General features: G+C 41.7%; 2 protein-coding genes and 1 long non-coding RNA gene across 54 annotated transcripts in view; 1 reads left to right on the plus strand and 2 right to left on the minus strand.

The window, feature by feature from the left end:
• Positions 1–7,434: 7,434 nt before the first annotated feature.
• ltc4s (leukotriene C4 synthase) lies at positions 7,435–13,160 on the minus strand. The gene is made up of 5 exons (XM_022211877.2): positions 12,425–13,160; positions 11,632–11,731; positions 9,309–9,379; positions 9,126–9,207; positions 7,435–8,094 (listed from the first exon to the last, which is right to left on the minus strand). Exons 1-5 carry the CDS (start codon positions 12,480–12,482, stop codon positions 7,953–7,955), a joined length of 453 nt encoding a protein of 150 aa, XP_022067569.1. The 5' UTR covers positions 12,483–13,160; the 3' UTR covers positions 7,435–7,952.
• Positions 13,161–13,294: 134 nt separating this feature from the next.
• maml1 (mastermind-like transcriptional coactivator 1) overlaps positions 13,295–21,193 on the minus strand; it is a 36,942-nt gene continuing 29,043 nt past the window's right edge. The window contains exons 6-9 of one of the 49 annotated variants that reach the window (XM_051954546.1): positions 14,893–18,292; positions 14,323–14,382; positions 14,263–14,292; positions 13,295–13,842 (exon numbers count right to left, since the gene is read on the minus strand). In XM_051954546.1, coding sequence (XP_051810506.1) covers positions 17,328–18,292 — 965 coding nt within the window. In that variant the 3' untranslated portion in view covers positions 13,295–13,842; positions 14,263–14,292; positions 14,323–14,382; positions 14,893–17,327. Of the gene's footprint in view, positions 13,873–13,956; positions 13,993–14,033; positions 14,083–14,232; positions 14,473–14,502; positions 18,293–21,193 lie in introns of those variants that run through there. The other 48 variants (XM_051954548.1, XM_051954551.1, XM_051954545.1 and 45 more) reach the window with 48 other exon arrangements.
• On the plus strand, positions 13,591–14,254 carry LOC127535781 (uncharacterized). Of its 4 annotated transcripts, none has more exons than XR_007944621.1 (4): positions 13,591–13,716; positions 13,747–14,016; positions 14,047–14,136; positions 14,167–14,254. It is a non-coding gene; the product is annotated as an uncharacterized LOC127535781 (long non-coding RNA). The 4 variants fall into 4 exon arrangements; XR_007944620.1 differs by having other exon boundaries at positions 13,592–13,716; positions 13,837–14,016; XR_007944622.1 differs by having other exon boundaries at positions 13,592–13,716; positions 13,837–13,986; positions 14,017–14,136.

Genomic DNA, 21,193 nt, shown 5'->3' on the forward strand with positions numbered 1-21,193 from the left:
GAAATATGTTCAAGTAAATATTGTGCATTCTTTGTAGTTATATTTAGACTGTGGGTAGTTAGCTGGACAAGCTAACATTAGCTTAAAACATAAGCAAAAAAACCTGATATACTAGCATACAAACCCAGCTCATGTGTGAAGCATTTTCTAATAATCTTTCTATGTAATTGAATACGCTAACTTTAGCTTAAAATGCTAACCTAAACCCTGATATATTAGCATACAGGTGTCCTAGCTGAGACTGATGCTTTTTCTAACATACAAGTAGCCCCACAAAATAATAGCTAGCTAATGATAGACTCATTCTCTGTAGACCCTTTAATAATGTGGGGAGTTAGCTGGTAAGCTGCTAACTTTAGTTAATAATACTAGCTGAAAATCTTAGCATACAGTGTCCTAGCCATGCTCAAGGCCTTTTCTGGCTTCACCTGTATCAATCCCACAATAAAATGTAGTCAGTGAATGATATGCTAACTCTTTGTGGTTCTGTTAAGACTATAGATCATTAGCTTGTAAGCTAGATATGCCAATGCTAGCTAATAGTATTAGCTTAAACCCTGATATAAAACCATACAGGATCAGTCTCTACATAGTAAATGTGCCAGACTTGATATTTGTCTAATTTCACCTTAAGCCCCATTAAATACTAGCTAATAATATGCTAACTCTTTGTTCTCTTAATGTTGTGGGTAGTAAGCTAGTTAGCTGGACAAGCTAACCTTTGTTGCTGACCTAAACCTTCATATATTAACATTAAACTATTTTAGCCATAATCAACACTTTTTTTTTACCTCACCTGTACCAACACCACATGTTAGCTAATGATATGCTAATTATTTGTCATTCTGTTAATATTGTGGGTAGTTAGCTGGTAGGTTGGAGAAGCTAACTATAGGTAAAAGTGCTAGCCTACATCCTGATATGCTAGCATCGAGCTGTTCGAGCCATGAGTAAGATTTTTTTCTAACATCATCTGTAACCTCCCAAAAATGATGGTTAGCTAAGGAAATGCTAACTCTTTTCTGATAATATGGTGGGCAGTTAGCTGGTAACCTGAACATGCTAGTTTTAGCTAAAGCTTGATATACTAGCATACAGGATGCGATATTTTTTTTCGTAGGATAGATCCAGGAATCTCATAAATATTCATCGTCTCCTGGCATCTTATTGGTCTGTTTTCGTGACGGTAGATCCGGAAGGTGAGTAAAGACTACCGGGAAATAAACTAACATCATTATTTATACTACAGACAGACAAACAGCACATGGACAGCTTTCAGATAGAGGAGATGTGGGTGAAGTGATATCTTAAAGTGACTGTTAAGGTCACTGAAGAGCTGGCGCCGGTTAACTACTATTTGCTGCACATTACAGGCAGTTTATATGAATGACTTTGACGGCGAACATTGTATAATTTAACCAAAAATACACCGTCTCCTCTCACACTTTAGATATTGTAGTTTTTACGCTTTTAGACGCCGTGTCTAAATTGTTTGAAGTCCAGTTCCTATTAATTAGTTTACCGCGTTCAGTGGTGGAAGCGGCTGACGAACTCCATTGCAAATGTTCCCATTTAATTTCGGACGCTAATTTACAAGATAAAGTTAAGGATGTCGAATATGAAACAAACACTGGTGAATGGTGAGGAGCAGCTCTTTAATTCGGCATGAATTAAAAAACCCACAAACTCGATTTACTGTGATATTGTGAGATTTGTTTGTGGTGATGTAACTTAGCCATTCAACAGAGTCCGCTAACATTAAAGTGACTGTGACAGTGTCTGTGTTGACAGACGCAGAAAATACGTCAGGGTTTTGTTTAGGTTGTTAATATGTAATAGTCTGTCGCTACTTTTGAAGGTAAAAAATACTTGTAGTTTGCTGGCTGTTAGTTCCACCATTTGTTTTGTTTGCTGTTTGTGCTGCAGGTCAGAGCTAAGAAGGACAAGATAGGCCTACTGACTTTGCAATACACATGCCTGCTTAGTTCAATGCTGGTGCACCTTTTTAACCCTTTATTCTGCTTTTCTCCCCCATTATATGACCTCTCTCATTAAAAAGACTAAAATAATAACTTTCCTCAGTGTGCTCTTTCTTATGATTTTAAGTATATGACATTATGCATAATGGAAAAGAGAACAGCAGATGACTGACATGACAGGCTCCGCACACACGCAGATTACCAGCCAATCATGAAGCGCGTTCGGATAACCAGCCAATCACGAGGCTCATTAATATTTATGAGATTCACGGATCTATCCTATGAAAAAAAAACATTGCATACAGGATCAGGTGTTTCAGCTGTGATCAAGAGTTTTTCTAACTTTAACTGTAACAACCCCACAAAAAATGGCTTTTTGACTAATGGCAGGTTGGCTAGTGACAAGCTAGTGCTGTGGTTGGTAAGCTAGTTAGCTGGATCAGCTAACCTTTGCTAAAAATGTAAGCTAAAAACCCTGGCATATAAGCATGCAGAAATAGTTTCTTCATAGTGTATGTTCAAGTCCTGATATTTTTCAAACCTGATTTTAAATTACACAAAATAATGCAGTTAGCTAACAGTGTGCTAACCCTCTTTGTATTTCTGTTAATAATCTACTTCGCTCGTTAGCTGGAGAAGCTGAAGTTAGTCAAAAAATGTAAGCTCTGATATATTAGCATACCGGAGCAGCTTTAATAAAGACCTGATGTGTTTCTAACATTAATCCCACAAAATAAGGCAGTTAGCTCATGACACTCTATGCTAATGGTCTCCATTAATATAGTGAGCTAGCTGGACATGTGACTGTTAGCTTCTTACATTAAATAATAATTACTAAAGCTTAAATACACACTTCATCTCAAACTGGTTCAATTAAAAGCAGCTGAATTAGTTCTTAGCAGCTCCAGATTGTGAAGTTTCTGTGGATGTAAACAGTTCAAGCTAAAGATGTGATGATTGTCAGGCAGACATCTTAAATGTTTCTTTGTCTGATTTGATAACAAAAAATAACATTAGATGTTTGTTGGTTTTTAGTGGATTTCTGTTCTGGTTCGTCCTGGTGAATATTCATGTCTGGTACAGAAAACAAACAAAATAAAAATCAAGTAAATTAGAATAAAGTTGAAGTCTGCAGCGATGAGTTGAACCACGGTGGACGTTACATCTGTCTGAAATGTGCTGGACTCCTGATAGATTTAAGTGTGTTTAAGAATCTGCATCAGTCTGAATAATCAACACATTAATTAAAGTCACAGCAGCTGCTGTCTTGTTTTCATCACTGTCGACCTGCAGCTGAACCCTGAGGAAAACTATGACATCATTGCATTTCTACCTGCTGATGTCATAGCCGTGTGTGTGTGTGCGTGCGTGCGTGCGTGCGTGCGTGCGTGCGTGCGTGTGTGTGTGTGTGTGTGTGATCTGTAAACACAGTAAGTCAGCCTCAGTCTTCACGTTTAGTTTTTATTCATTTAATCTCAGCAGTAGAACTTTAATCCCTCCATAAAGTGACACCCAGCTTAAAGTTCAGGAGCAAAATCTACTTAAAGTGTCCGAGTTGTTCAGTAAACGTGTCCTTGGTGAGTGGATTTATTGGGTTTTATTGTTCATCCCAACACAAAAGTGTTTAAGCAGCATTTTAGTGGTGGAGCTGCTCCAGTTTAGTGCCGTGGATCTCAATCGGAGGCTCAGGGCCCTTTGAGGGCCCCCAGATCAACCTGTGGGGTCACACATTAAAACTAACCAGAGCTGCAGGAGCTCTGAGAAAACTGTAACACAACATTTTGTTCTTCCACCAATCTAGAAAAACATTATGACCGCCTGAATAATATTGTGTTGGTCCCTTTTTCCTGCTGAGACAGCTCTAACCCTATCCCCAGACCCTGACTCCACTACCTGAAGGTCTGCTGTGGTATCTGGACTCTAATAGACCCTGAAGGTGTCTTGGACCACCGAGATGTTAGCATCACATCCTTTAAGTCCTGGAAGTTGTGAGGTGGAGTCTCCATGGATCGAACTCGTTTGTCCAGAACATCCTCAGATGCTGGATTGGATTAAGATCTGGGGAATCTGGAGGCCAAGTCAACACCTCAAACTGTTTGTCGTTCTCCTCAAACCATTCCTGAACCATTTTTCTGAAAGAGGCCATCAGGGAACATTTTTTCCATTCGAGGTGTAGATGGTCTGCAGCAGTGCTTAGGTAGGAGGTACGTGTTAAAGTAACATCCACAGGGATGGAGGACCCAAGGTTTCCCAGCAGAACGTTGGTCAAAGCATCACACTGCCTCCATTGGTTGGTCTCCTTCCCATAATGCATCCTGGTGCCAGGTGTTCCCAGGTAAGCCCTCGGACATCCATGTGAACTTTGAGTCATTTTGGACAATTGTGGATAAACTTAAGTCATCTTGTGTGGATTCCACCTCATGTTTGACACATTTTAGGAATTTTGGATCAGTTTTAGTCATTTGGAACATTTAGAAAAACATTTCTGAAAATATTTATGTCATTTCAGACTCATTTTGGGTCATTTTGAGAATGTTGTAGTCACTAAGGACACAATTTGTTCTGCCATTTTTTCTGTCATTTTGGATCAATTTTGGATAAACTTAAGTGATTTCGGATGAATTTCATCTAATTTTGGACAGAGTTTAAACTAATTTGAGGAATTTTAGAAACATTCTAGTCATTTTGGGCTATTTTTGGGTGATTGTTGAACAGATTTATGTCATTGCAGACACATTTTGAGTCGAGTTTTGTGAATTTGCCGTTATGTGTGCAGCTAGAATGAGTCTAAATTCAGCTGCCGCGTTGGTGGACGAGGTTCAGGATCTAAAATCCGGCTGAGCTCTGCAGGTTTCTGTTGGTTTGTTCCTGCTTCTGTTTTATGGGTGTTTATACGAGCAAAGCTGGAGGCTCATAAACCCTGAAACTGTGGAGGAGGCTTGTGCTTGTGGCGTTCAGGGTTTAAAGCAGCTGGATCTGATCTTCTACACAAAGTCCTGCACCTGAAGAAAAGCCTGGAGTCTGGAGAGGATCTTTAGACTGAATATTGTCACAGAAATAAAACTTTAAAAGACGATAATTAAAGTTCCTCTACAGTTCTGAAGACCGGTGAAGCATGAAAACCTCCAGTGTGCTTCTGTCCCCTCAGACCTTCTTTTCTCCAACAGTTTCCTGGTGTGTCCTCTGAAAACACCTGCTCAGCTTCATGAGATCGACTCACAACATGGTGGAAATAACACAACAGCAACACAATCTGATGTGTCGGCGTCTCAGAGTCCCTGAGAGAACGTTAGATACGACTCAGTGACCGTTTACTGAGTTGTGTTTTGATGGAAAAGAAACTGATGAATGTGTTTCTGTTGTGTGTCTCTTTGCGGTTGTTTTGTGTCTCTTTGTGGTTGCTTTGTGTCTTTGTGGTTACTTTGTGTTTCTTTGTGGTCGTTGTGTGTCTTTGTGTGGTTGTTTTGTGTGTCTTTGTGGTTGTTGTGCGTCTCTTTGTGGTTACTTTGTGTCTCTTTGTGGTTGTTGTGTGTCTCTTTGTGGTTGTATGTCTTTGTGGTTGTTGTATGTCTTTGTGGTTGTTGTGTGTCTCTTTGTGGTTACTTTGTGTCTCTTTGTGGTTGTTGTATGTCTTTGTGGTTGTTGTGTGTCTCTTTGTGGTTGTTGTATGTCTTTGTGGTTGTTGTGTGTCTTTGCGGTTGTTGTGCATCTCTTTGTGGTTACTTTGTGTCTCTTTGTGGTTGTTGTGTGTCTCTTTGTGGTTGTTGTATGTCTTTGCGGTTGTTGTGTGTCTCTTTGCGGTTACTTTGTCTCTCTTTGCGGTTGTTGTGTGTCTCTTTGCGGTTGTTGTGTGGGTCTTTCTGACTCCAGCGTTGTCTGTGAGGACAGCCCGATGTTGTCGGTCTGTAGTTGTGTGTCTGGTGGGCGGAGCCTGTGATGGCGGCGTTGCAGTCGACACTCGGCGGTGACGGACAGTGAAGCAGCTGTTGTTGGATGGAAAGTTATTCTGACACCGAGAACAACAACTGCTGCTCCTCGGTCTGCCACGGAGACGACAACACGCTAAAAATACACGCAAATCCACATTCCACATGTGAAGCCGTGTGTGTCTGTGTGTGATAATGTTCAGACCTGCTGCAGCTCCTAATATAAACCCAGGCCACCACTCTGTAAATACTCCTCCCTGCATTGTGCTGCAGATTACAGTCCAGCGTGAGAAAATCCAAACACACCGAGCGACGGCCGACCCACAATCCACCTCTGACACAAACTCTGTTGTGTTGACCTGAAAGACCCACTTCAGTCACATTTAGATTCCAGTACGGAGTTTTACAGAGGAACAGGTTGTTTTGTGTCTTTTTGTGGTTGTGTTGTGTCTTGTCTGACCCCCTGCTCAACCTTCAGGACCGTCGTCTCGGATCATTTTAAATTCCTCTGAAGGTCACCAGAACAATGACGGCTTTCAGACTCGTTATTTCACCTTCTCAGCTGAAACCTCGAGGAGTCTCGTGTTCTCAGAGGAGCTCCTGAGGAAGATCATGAAAGTTTCCAGCTTGAGGTGGCATGTTCAGATCAGAGCCTGTCCACGGGCTGCTGGATGATCGAACACGAGGCTGAGTTCTTCTCCGACAAGAAATCTGTGACCTGAAGTCTGAGAAATAAACTCAGACATGAAATAAACAAATAACAACACACTAAACACACAAACAACAACAAACTAAACACAACCAACAACAACACGCAGACACACACATCCTGAAACCTACGACGCTCCATCTGAGTTTGTGTCGTTTTGTTTTTATTGCAGCTCAGTGGACTGAAAGTGTGTTTCATTAATAATAATATGATTGTTCAGAAGCTTTCTGCTTTACGGTTTTACTCCTGAAGGAGGCGCTGCCACCTGGTCGTTGTTTTATTAATTTTCACTCACTGAGTCAGTTTTCTACACATCAAGTACTTTGAGCTGAAAATATTGCAGTACCTTCAGCTGTAACGGAGTATTTGGACGTCCTGAATGTTGAAGTTCTCCTCTACGTGTTCCTGGACTAATTCCTCACAGCGTTCACATTTATTCACCATATTTTGTGTATTTTATCTGCTACATATTTTATAGAAACTCTGGGGTTTCAATAGTTCGGGTTCAGGTTCAGGATCGGGTCTTCTAACACTTCAGTCCGTTTAGCTTCTCTGAGGTCGTTTTCTTGAAGGTTCACATCTTCTTCCCTCCAGCACTCTGAGGTTTTTATGATTCTTCTCAGTAATAACATGAAAGATCTGAGTTGTGTTTTTATTTTAGCTTTGTTATATTTGTGACCTGGATGAAGATCAGACCACGTTTAAGGACAAATTAATGCAGAAAAACATGGAATTCCAAAAGCTTCACATCATTTTCCTTTATCATGTCAATGAAACGTTACTGAGATTTAAACTTACAAACGATCCAGTAACGAGAAAGTCCTCTTCCTCCATATGTCAGAAATACAGCATTTATTTATTAGTTATTGATGATCAGAAACCACAGCTTCATTTCACACAGATGAACCCACAAACACAACGACCTGATCACATGCGTGTTCTACATGTAGACGTTCCAGAACTGGACGACATTTTACGTCTCATCCATCAAATCCCAAAGAATCCACATTAAAACATGGAGTAGTTTTGCAAATGTTCTTGTCCTGAGACCAAATCTAAAAACACAGGAGAAGAATGTTTGAAATATTTTAAAGCAACAAATAAGTCTGGAGTTCCCCTAAAATGACTTTTCTCTGTCATCCTGAGCCCCGTTTAGTTTCCTGTTTTTGTTGTTTTAGTTTGATAAATAAATGGAGGAATGACAAAATTCAGACAAACGAAGGAGAAAAATTAGACAAAAAAGTTACAGAGCGACATAAAAATGGACAAACGACAAACGTCAGACAAAACGACAAAAAACAAGAACAGCTGAACATTTGTGACGGTTCATCCTCCGGGTCAGTAGAGGGCGACGGCGGTCCAGAGCTCCAGCAGGACGTCCAGCTTCAGGTAAACTCTGCAGAACGTCAGGAAAAGTCCGAGAGACGAGAACCCGATGAGAACCCAGAGAACCCGAGCGCTGAAGTAGAGCGGAGCCAGACTGGAGGAGAACGGGAAGTTCGGGTCAGATGGATTTATTTTAGGTTCTGTGTTTCAGAAGAAGAGGTTCTGGTTCTGGACTAAACACTTTCAGGCTTCGGGGAGGAAAAGAGTCTCAGTAAAACTGATGTAAAGCTGCTGAAGGACAAACTTCTGGATCAGTGGGACAGACTGCAGACAACAGCGCCACCTTCAGGTCACTCTGGGAATCACTGCCTTCAGACTGAAACGTTACAAAAACGTTCCAAGAAACATTTTCAGACAAACACAAAGTTCCTGAATGAAAGATCAGAGAGGCAGCAGGGAAGTTATTCTTATTTTTAGTTACTTTATGTCAAAATTTCAATTATTTTGGACAAAGTTTTATTCATTGTGGACACATTTTATTTTGTTTGTGTGTCCGTTTTTTCATTATTTTCAAAAGGTTCTGAATAATTTCAGCCAAATTTTGAGTCATTTTGGAAAAGTTTAAAGTTACTTTTCCACAATTTCCTTGTAATTTTGGAAAAACTCTTTTTGTATAATTTGGGTATTTTTAACACAATCTAGGAAAGTCCCATATAATTTTAAACAGTTTGAGGCATTTTGGACCAAGATTTATTCATTTTGAACAGTTTTTAATTAATGTTTCACAAATTTTCAAACAATTTTGGACAAATTCTGAATGATTTCAGGCAAACTTTGAGCCATTTTGGGAAAGTTTCAGGTCATATTTACACAATTTCTTTGTAATTTCGGATAAACTCTTGGGTTGTTTTTTGGGACATTTGGGGAAAGTTTCATGTCGGTTTAAACATAGTTTGAGTCATTTTGGGCAATTTTTGAGTCATTTTTGAAAAACGTTTGAGAAATTCTTGGGAAGTTTTTGGCATTTTGTGCAGTTTGAAGTAAATTAAATGATTTGTGCACGTCCTTTTTTCATTTTAGACACAATTTAAGTAATTCCGGTGAAAATAAAGTGTGATTTTTGGACAAGTTTGCAGTCATTTGCTCCCGAATCTAAGAATATTTTTATGTTTTTATAATTCTTACCGTCTGTGTGCAGACTCAGAATATCCCCAGAAGTAAAGCAGGCGTCCGTATAAATACAGCAAACCACAGACTGAAGACATTCCTAAAACACAAACTCATTTACTGTGTGCTGCAGCTGAACACAAACATTAAATGACATTAAACTGAACGTGCTGCTGGATGGAGCTGCAGGTGTCGACTCACCTGGACTGAGGAAGAGTCCGGCGGTCCACAGCACGGTGAGGAAGATGGGAAAATACTCGGAACAGTTTGCTCTGAACAAGAGAAGCAGCTGATGAGACAGTCGGCGGCCTGCAGGTGGCGCCAGCAGCTCAGAATCATTTTTACTCCTTTAGTTTGGAAGCTGCTGGAAGTTTTCCACTTTTTTCTCCACCTCAGATTAATTTAAACCTCCTAGAGAGGAACTCTGTATTAAAAGAAGCTAGATAACTGAGTGAAGCTGGAAATTGTTAAACTAGGAATAAAAACACTGTGCATGAGAAAAGTCATTGATTTTGTGTCATTTTGGATTTTAAATTAACTGCCGCTTTTGTTGCTCTGCAACCATGATGGTGTGGTTCAACTGGCAATAACAAGACACAAAATGATACAAACGAAACACAAAATGATACAAACGAAACACAAAATGATACAAACGAGACACTAAATGATACAAACGAAACACAAAATGATACAAACGAAACACAAAATGATACAAACGAGACACTAAATGATACAAACGAGACACTAAATGATACAAACGAAACACAAAATGATACAAACGAGACACTAAATGATACAAACGAGACACTAAATGATACAAACGAAACACAAAATGATACAAACGAGACACTAAATGATACAAACGAAACACAAAATGATACAAACGAGACACTAAATGATACAAACGAGACAAAATAATAAAAGGAGACACAAAATGATACAAACGAGACAAGATGATACAAACGAGAAAAAAATGATACAAACGAGACACGAAATGACAAAAATGAGACAAAATGATACGAGAAAAAAATGATACAAACGAGACACGAAATGATACAAACGAGACAGAAAATGACAAAAATGAGACAAAATGATACAAACGAGAAAAAAATGATACAAACGAGACACGAAATGATACAAACGAGACAGAAAATGAAAAAAATGAGACAAAATGATACAAACGAGACACAAAATGACAAAAATGAGACAAAATGATACAAACGAGACACTAAATGATACAAACTAGACAAAATGATACAAACGAGAAAAAAATGATACAAACGAGAAAAAAATTATACAAACGAGACACGAAATGACAAAAATGAGACAAAATGATACAAACGAGACACTAAATGATACAAACTAGACAAAATGATACAAACGAGAAAAAAATGATACAAACGAGAAAAAAAATGATACAAACGAGACACGAAATGACAAAAATGAGACAAAATGATACAAACGAGAAAAAAATGATACAAACGAGACACGAAATGATACAAACGAGACAGAAAATGACAAAAATGAGACAAAATGATACAAACGAGACACAAAACGACAAAAATGAGAAAATGATACAAACGAGACACTAAATGATACGAACAAGACAAAATGATAAACGAGAAAAAAATTATACAAACGAGACACGAAATGACAAAAATGAGAAAATGATACAAAGGAGAAAAAAATGATACAAACGAGACACGAAATGATACAAACGAGACACAAAATGACAAAAATGAGACAAAATGACACAAACGAGACACAAAATGACAAAATGAGACAAAATGATACAAACGAGACACTAAATTATACAAACGAGAAAAAAATGATACAAACGAGACACGAAATGATACAAACGAGACAAAAAAATGATACAAACGAGACAAAAAATGATACAAACGAGACAAAATGATACAAACGAGACACAAAATGACAAAAATGAGACAAAATGATACAAACGAGACACAAAATGACAAAAATGAGACAAAATGATACAAATGAGACTAAATAATACAAACGAGAAAAAATGATACAAACGAGACACGAAATGATACAAACGAGACAAAAAATGATACAAACGAGACACAAAATGACAAAAATGAGACAAAATGATACAAACGAGACACAAAATGATACAAACAAGATACAAAATGACAAAAACGAGACAAAATGATACAAACGAGACACAAAATGACAAAAATGAGACAAAATGATACAAACGAGACACAAAATGACAAAACGAGACAAAATGATACAAATGAGGCACAAAATGATACGAGACACAAAATGGTAAAATGCGACAAAGTGACACACACAGAGGGTTAAACTGCTTCATGCTATAAAACTTGTTTCTAATGTTTGTACAGCAGAGATCAAATAAAACTGCCGGCTTAATGATGGTTGGATGATTAAAAACTGATGCTGCAGCTTTATTCTGCCGTGTTTCCAGGATGACTTCTATTCCCTGAACCAGACCTGAACTCTAACTTTAACTAAGCTTCAGTCTAAAACAGCGACTGACTGAGCTCTGAAGATCCTCTCAAACTCCGGCGGTCCAGCGGTGGCGGGAGGAGAAACTGAATACTTCCTCCTGGCGTAAATCACCTGCAGGGAGAAATAAGCTGCAGACAGAAAACACAGCGGTTAGCATCACTTTTATTAGGTCTTCTAATGTCACAAACACACGAGTCAGCCGGCCGTCACAGCAGCAAAGTTCAACCAGGATTAGCAGGAAATGCAAATCTGGATTGGAAAAAGAAACAGGAGTGAATGAAAGCAGCCAAACGGTGAGAGCTGAGAGGAAAACATGAAAATAAACTGAATGCCATCGACTACAGGATTCAGAACGCTTCAAATCAGACACAAGACAACATAGAAAGTAGTAGACAACGCTGCTTTTGGCTCACATAACACAAAAATGAGACACAAAATGATGCAAACAAGAAAATGATTAAAATGAGACACAAAATGACAAAGACAAAAAATGATAAAAATGAGACAAAATGATAAAAATGAGAAAATGATAAACGAGGCACAAAACGATGCAAACAAGAAAATGATACAAATAAGACACAAAATGACAAAAACAAGACAAGAAAATGATAAACAAGACAGGAAACATAGAAAGTAGATGACGCTGCCTTTAGAGGCTCACATAACCACAATATTCAAACTTCATAAATAAAAATAGAACCTGAAGTGAAGCAGGCTGGAAAATAAATTCAATAAATGAAGAAACAACAGTTTAACTCCAGCAGGAGCCTGATTTTACAGACACAGTAAAGAAAGATGATATTTCCCAGCATGCCCCTCACCTTGCTCCAGGACAGCCAGCACGGTGACGGCACCGAGGCCGACCGACTCCTCCAACATCTCAGACAGGTGAGACCCAAACACACCTGGACACTGAAGCAGTGAAGAAGACAAACGTGTAGGAAGCTCAGGTAGAACAGGACAGGTGAGGCAGAGAGGGGGGGAGCACACCTACCAAGGGGGCGGGGCCAAAACAGTCAGCTTCAACAGTTCACCCATAGACTGTATATAAAGAAGGACGTAGCATCTGGCTCCAAAAATGAAGCCCACCCCGAAGTGTCAAAAACTTGCATTATCTCGCCGTCCACTAGGGTTGGCTCCAAAAAGCTTTTTCTCCATAGACACCCATTCATTTTTGGAAAAAATAAAATTTGATAGACTGATGTTCTACAGCTCAGGATTTTTTTCCCGTTAGTTTTCATGGTCAAAATGAGAGATCAGGTGGCCGATCTTAAAATAAATCAATACTGAATTTTAAATAAATCGTTAAAGTTGGCGAAGCCAGGGGGCGTGGCTATACTTGATAGACAGCAACAGAAGCCTCTGCGGTAAAATGTGGGCGGGATAAGAGAGTCCTCAGCCAATCCTGCCCCTAGTTGCTCTCCGGTCCAGTCTGTTTGATGACGCTTTTTACGTCACTGGCTCCAAAAAATCCAAAATGGCGACCAGGAAGTAGCAAAATCTGGGCTTCATTTTCTAGGCGTTGAAACATCACGGTTAGTTCACGCCTGAGTTCACCAGGTTAATGAGTGATCTGATGTCACTTTAATATCCAGTTTTGAGGTACTTTTTCACATGGATATACATTATTCACCTGATATCCAGTTTATTTATGAAAAAAAACACAGAGACACAAACACATAGAAACCAAGTTGTTTCTAAAGAACTATATTTACATAATACTCTTGTTTTACAGAGAACCATATCAAAAGTATAAAATACTTACAAAAACTCCGCTGCAATATATAAAAATAACTTCTATCTTCTTCAGGTCATTAGGAAAGGCATACATACAAAAAATATATTTATAGACATTTACACAGAGCCCCTTCACAACACTTCAACCCAGAAAGGTCCGGAAACACGAAACCAGTCCCAAACCAGCGCTGAGCAGAACGCTACCAGTAAAATACACAACAGGTCTGCAAAAGAACACGTATGAACAAGTCGACAACACTACAGTAGATAGGACGACCGCTAACGGCTCCACCTTAAACAGGACGACCGCTGTCAGGTCCACCTTAAACAGGACGACCGCTGTCAGGTCCACCTTAAACAGGACGACCACCGGCAGGTCCACCTTAAACAGGATGACCGCCGGCAGGTCCACCTTAAACAGGACGACCGCTAACGGCTCCACCTTAAACAGGACGACCGCTGTCAGGTCCACCTTAAACAGGACGACCGCTGTCAGGTCCACCTTAAACAGGACGACCGCTAATGGGTCCACCTTAAACAGGACGACCGCCGGCAGGTCCACCTTAAACAGGACGACCGCTAATGGGTCCACCTTAAACAGGATGACCGCCGGCAGGTCCACCTTAAACAGGACGACCGCTAATGGGTCCACCTTAAACAGGACGACCGCCGGCAGGTCCACCTTAAACAGGACGACCGCTGTCAGGTCCACCTTAAACAGGACGACCGCTAATGGGTCCACCTTAAACAGGACGACCGCCGGCAGGTCCACCTTAAACAGGACGACCGCTAATGGGTCCACCTTAAACAGGATGACCGCCGGCAGGTCCACCTTAAACAGGATGACCGCCGGCAGGTCCACCTTAAACAGGACGACCGCTAACGGGTCCACCTTAAACAGGACGCCCGCTAACGGGTCCACCTTAAACAGGACGCCCGCTAACGGGTCCACCTCAAACAGGACGACCGCTAACGGGTCCACCTTAAACAGGACGACCGCTAACGGGTCCACCTTAAACAGGACGACCGCTAACGGGTCCACCTTAAACAGGACGACCGCTAACGGGTCCACCTTAAACAGGACGACCGCTAACGGGTCCACCTTAAACAGGACGACCGCTAACGGGTCCACCTCAAACAGGACGCCCGCTAACGGGTCCACCTCAAACAGGACGACCGCTAACGGGTCCACCTTAAACAGGACGACCGCTAACGGGTCCACCTTAAACAGGACGACCGCTAACGGGTCCACCTTAAACAGGACGACCGCTAACGGGTCCACCTTAAACAGGACGACCGCTAACGGGTCCACCTCAAACAGGACGCCCGCTAACGGGTCCACCTCAAACAGGACGACCGCTAACGGGTCCACCTTAAACAGGACGACCGCTAACGGGTCCACCTTAAACAGGACGACCGCTAACGGGTCCACCTTAAACAGGACGACCGCTAACGGGTCCACCTTAAACAGGACGACCGCTAACGGGTCCACCTTAAACAGGACGACCGCTAACGGGTCCACCTTAAACAGGACGCCCGCTAACGGGTCCACCTCAAACAGGACGACCGCTAACGGGTCCACCTTAAACAGGACGACCGCTAACGGGTCCACCTTAAACAGGACGACCGCTAACGGGTCCACCTTAAACAGGACGACTGCTAACGGGTCCACCTTAAACAGGACAGACGGAGGTGTGGGGTTGGACAGAAAGGAGAACTAAGAATGGACCACGCAGACGCCCGCAGTGAGAACCGTGTGGACTCAGCGTGAACAGATTAAAGAGATGAGAGCAGCTGTAAGTCTTTCACTCCAGCAGACGTTTAAATTCAGTCCAACAGAAGATCTGATGCTGGCATTTTAATGTTAATTAAAGTTCACATTTCTATGGAGCTGCAGCTACTGATTATTGTTGATTAATAATCGATTTGTTTGGTCTGAATTGATGAGAGCAGCTTTAAGTCTTCGAGGTGTTTGATGGAAACTCCAGGAGACGTTTTAACTCCAGTAAATTCACAGACAGAAGATCTGAAGGTTCATTTCTTTATCTCTAAACCAACCAGAGCTGCAGCTGATTTTTCTCACATCTGTTGATAATTTTCTGGACTACAGCGTCGGTTGGAGAGTTTTAAACAGTAAATATCAAACTTGTTGATGCAAACTGGGAACGTTACATTGAATGTTATCACGTTACTGGAAATAAAATCCTGAATTTGAAGATTAAAGAAACATTTTGCTGTTTGAGCTGCAACTATTTTCATTTTTTACTGTCCGTTATCTTCAGTTTTGTCACTAAAAGGTCAGAAAAAGGTCGACATGAGAACTATAACATGGTGTATGAACTGAAATAAGACAACACAGCAGCAGCCGTCCTGTTCAGATCTAAAGGATTTTTCTCCTACAGATGAACGTGTTGAAAAAGAGACGCTGCAGATTCAACCTGCAGCAGGAAGCCTTCAGCGACGTTTAAGGCTGTTCAGAGGCAGAGCAGAGCTGGTCTACGGCTCATTTATCTCGTTTTAAAGGACCACTTCTCTGTTTCTGGAGGTTTTACAGCAACAGGAGGATTCTGAATGGACTAAAGAATGAATCTAAGCATTTCATTTAAACAGAATGAATGTTTCTGCAGCTTTTATTCACAATATAGAGGAGAATCGTCTCATTAAAGACAGCCACCAGCAGAGAGATATTTAATGGAGAATCCCTCCTCATGACTGCACATCAGTTCCTGAACAACCAGCTGGAGTGTTTCACATATTTAAATGTCCAGCAGCACTTGTTTGCATATATTTCCCTACAGAATGAAAACCAGCTGGCGTTAATAGTAAATACAGAGACAGGTTCAAGTTTGGAGTCACTTTTTTTTTAAAAAGTCTAATTCTGCCTTAAAACTTGTAGAAAAACACAGAGTGGTCCTTTAAAACAACAACTACTGGTTTCCTTCAAGCTGACCGCCTCTAGGTGGCGCTGTGGGGGCAAGTACAGTGGTTCAGTAGTAGTCTTAGTGCCACTCAATCCATAAAATATTTATATAGATTTATATACAGACACACCATTATCCCCATGTACACAGACTGCAGCAACACACGCTGACACTCCTGGAAGAAACCAGTAGAAACCAGTACGAACCAGTCTGAAACCAGTACAAACCAGTACGAACCAGTGTGCACCAGTCTACCATGGCTTGGTAACTCAGACTACCTTTAGAGGAACATCTTCCATCTGTTCTGTTGCTATGGTGACAAAGGTAAAACCTAAAGTAACAACAGAAGTAGATTTAAGTTCTAATAAACAGAAAAGCAGCAGCAGGTTAAAGTGACCTGTAGCTCCAAACACTGATTTTAAATCATTTCTGAGCAGATTTACAGACATTTGTGGGTTTCAATTGTTTTCTGTTTGGGTTTGATTCCGTAATTATACAATGAGAGGTTAAATGATCAGAAACTGTCGAGAATATCTGATATTATTCCTGCTGTAAAATTAAATGTGTCATTTAATTTCACAGAAACCAACCTGGACGACAGGAAACAACCTGCAGAACCTCCACCTCCTGAAGTTAAACATTTGATTTAAAAACAAAAAAAACATTATCGGCTGCTTAGTTTATCCTATTTTTAACATTCATCATTTCTTTGTCACAAACAACAACAATTATTTCATACTTTAACAATAAAGACAGAAACGGATCAATCATTGCCGTATTGGAGGCTTTCAACTGGTTTCTACTGGTTTCTGGAGACTTTGGTTCCACCAGGAGTGTGGTTCTGGTTCTGCTCAGCTGTGGGTCAGCTGATCCACTGAGCTGACTGCCCTCTGAGCCCTGGCTGCTCATTGGCTGTTCTCTGATGACCCTCCTTCCTGTTTCTGTTTCTACTGACCGGAGCTTCAGTCGGATCACAAATACATGGTCCACTGCTGGACAGCAGAGAGACGGAGAACGAAGCTAACGCTAACCGCTGCAGGCCCGGGTGCTGCAGGCCCGGGTGCAGCTAGTGGTGACTGGCCAGCAGCTCGTCCAGGTCGGCCATCCACTCCTGGGTGCTCTGGCCCTTCAGCAGGGAGTCCACCAGCTCGCTCTCGGCGGCGAAGCTTCCTGATGCCACATTGTATCCAAACGACACCTGCTGCTGCTGCTGATTGGCCGTCCTGCTCACCTGGTATCCTTGGTTACACTGCAGTCCCTGGCGACCGTTGCCCTGCGGCTGTCCGAATGCTGCCAGGTCAGAGAGGACGACCTGGTTCTGATTGGCCTGCTGCTGCTGAGCCTGCTGCTGATTGGCCAGGCTCTGGGGGGTGGGCAGCGCCCTCTGCTGGGCGGTGGCCATGTTTGTCTGCATCATCTGCTGCCCGGTGTTAAGACCTCCCATTGGACGTCCAGCAGGGTTTGCTCCAAAAGGGGCGGAGCCGGGCGTCATCTTGGACATGCGCTGCTGCTGCGGGTGGAAGGCGGTGGGGGGGCTGAAGGCGTTGGGCGGCAGGCCTGCGGGGCTGGAGGGTGGCTGGTTGGAGAGCTGCTGCTGCCAGGCGGCGTTCTGACCGCCAGTCATCCCGCCCGGCATCGCACCGGGGGGACCGCCCTGCATGGAGCCCGGCATGCGGGCAGCGGCCAGATGCTGCTGCTTCAGCATGGCGGCGTTGGGCTTCAGGTGCTGCTGCTGGAGGAGGTTCTGCCTGTAGGGGGCGCTCATGGCGCCCAGCGGCTGGCGCTGTAGGGCAGCCTGCTGGGGCGGGTGGGCGGGGTGTAGACTCATGCTGCTGTAGCTGGCTCCGCCCCCTCCACAGGAAGGAAGACTGATGTCAGCCTGGCTGGCGGCCGGGGGTGGAGCCACGCCTCCCGTCGGCCCCCCAGTCTGACCCATGTTCATTCCCAGCATGCTCTGGGTCTGAGGGAACATACGGGAGTTGGGGGCGGGGCCTCCCATGGAGCTGACGCTGCTCATTGGCTGAGAGGACGCTGTGAAGAAACAAGAAGCTGTGAGAAAACAAGAACTAAATAATTAAGGACAAACCTTATTGATCCCACAGTGGGGAAAGTTCACCGTTACAGCAGCTCCACAGAAAAAGTATGAAGGCAGTGCAAGAATAAAAAAAACACACAGTGCAGAAACGCTCCTTAAGGTGGAACAGTCTGTGACTGAAGGAGCTTCTGAAGGAGTTCAGTCTGATACAGAAGGTATCATTATCACAGTTATGCTGATTCTAACAATGATTATTACTATTATATACTGTGGTGGGAAACAGTTTTGGGACAGCCCAAACAGTTGCATGTATGTAGTTTATTTTAGTCCAATCACAGCCAGAATAGGAAATGAATCCGAGAAAATCCACTAAAAACTTCAAACTGATTGGCTCCATAAAAATAAGACATTCTGAATTGGGTGTCATCTTGGACATGCGCCGTCTATTTTGGTAGAATTTAGTTTTGTTAGTTTTTCTTGTAAACAATAAACAACAATATGTTTTGCCTGATGCAGCCACAGCTTTAGAAACATGAAAAGAATTTTTCCACAAATATTTCATGATAATATCTGAGATAGTGTAAAATATTAAATGTGTCCAAACACTTTTTTCCACCACTGTACACTGCCTTTAGAGACGCAGTAAAGGACTATTTTAATGAGGTCTGAGCTGCTGACAGTCCAGTTATTTCCTCTTTGTCCTGATGCTACAGTTCCCTTCATTTTCCATTCAAATCAGCGGTCAGCATCATTCACACATCCACCCACACAATGTTTGTACTGAATGTCACGGCAGCAACCACAGTGTCCACTGTATCCATCACTACATCATCACTACATCATCACTACATCATCACATCCATCACTACATCATCACATCCATCACTACATCATCACTACATCATCACTACATCATCACATCCATCATTACATCCATCATCACATCCATCACTACATCATCACATCATCATCACATCCATCATCACATCCATCATCACATCCATCATCACATCCATCATCACATCCATCATCACATCCATCACTACATCATCACATCCATCACTACATCATCACATCCATCACTACATCATCACATCCATCACTACATCATCACATCCATCACTACATCATCACATCCATCACTACATCATCACTACATCATCACTACATCATCACATCCATCACTACATCACTACATCCATCACTACATCATCACTACATCATCACATCCATCACTACATCCATCACTACATCATCACTACATCATCACTACATCATCACTACATCATCACTACATCATAACATCCATCACTTCATCATCACTACATCATCACATCCATCACTACATCACATCCATCACTACATCATCACATCCATCACTACATCATCACATCCATCACTACATCATCACATCCATCACTACATCATCACTACATCATCACATCCATCACTACATCATCACTACATCATAACATCCATCACTTCATCATCACTACATCATCACTGCATCATCACTGCATCATCACATCCATCACTACATCATCACATCCATCACTACATCATCACATCCATCACTACATCATCACATCCATCACTACATCATCACTACATCATCACATCCATCACTACATCATCACTACATCATCACATCCATCACTACATCATCACATCCATCACTACATCATCACATCCATCACTACATCATCACATCCATCACTACATCATCACATCCATCACTACATCATCACATCCATCACTACATCATCACTACATCATCACATCCATCACTACATCATCACTACATCATAACATCCATCACTTCATCATCACTACATCATCACTGCATCATCACTGCATCATCACATCCATCACTACATCATCACATCCATCACTACATCATCACTACATCATCACATCCATCACTACATCATCACTACATCATCACATCCATCACTACATCATCACTACATCATCACATCCATCACTACATCATCACTACATCATCACATCCATCACTACATCATCACTACATCATCACTACATCATCACTACATCATCACATCCATCACTACATCATCACTACATCATCACTACATCATCACATCCATCACTACATCATCACATCCATCATCACATCCATCACTACATCATCACTACATCATCACATCCATCACTACATCATCACGCTGGTTCACGTTAGGACTGAATATAAATAGTTTCTAGATAAATTTTCATTACTTTAATGAGACTAAACACAATTTACAACATTTTAAATGACTATGTCACCATGAATAAAATAAAACTAAGTTATCATTTTCTGTATTATTCTGCAGCACAAAAAGCAGAAAACTTCCCTTCAGCTGTGTTTAAGAAACATGTTTTACACATCTGAATGGTAGCAAAGAGAACACAGTGGAGTTATTGTAACGCTCAAGTTTTACCACACAGATCAGGTGATTTTTTTTACATAAATTTCTATTTGCAGGTTTATTTAGGGCATTTAACAGTGAATCGTCTCTGTTCTGAAACTTTTACCGTTCTAGTTTTCATCCGTTAGTTCGTCCAAACGCTAACCGATGCAGGAGAATATGCAGCTGAATATGTCGACTCAAACCGCTGAAATAGTCGTTTTATTCTGCTTTATTGTAGGGCTGCAGCTAACGAAGCCTCGAGTAATCGTCTCAGCACGATATGTCATCAAAAGCAGAAGTGAGCGCGCAATGCAACAGGAATCAGCGTCCGACTGGAGCGCAGAACACAGACGGACATCCGCGCTGCATCGTGTATATATTATGTATGCACGATGCAGCACGGACGTCCGTGTTTAGATACAGCTGTATAGTAAACGCTGACATCCGCGTTTACAATAGATCGCAGATGTCCGCGCTGCATCGTGC

The sequence above is a fragment of the Acanthochromis polyacanthus genome, chromosome 10 (genome assembly GCF_021347895.1).
Source record: "Acanthochromis polyacanthus isolate Apoly-LR-REF ecotype Palm Island chromosome 10, KAUST_Apoly_ChrSc, whole genome shotgun sequence".
Classification (NCBI taxonomy): domain Eukaryota; kingdom Metazoa; phylum Chordata; class Actinopteri; family Pomacentridae; genus Acanthochromis; species Acanthochromis polyacanthus.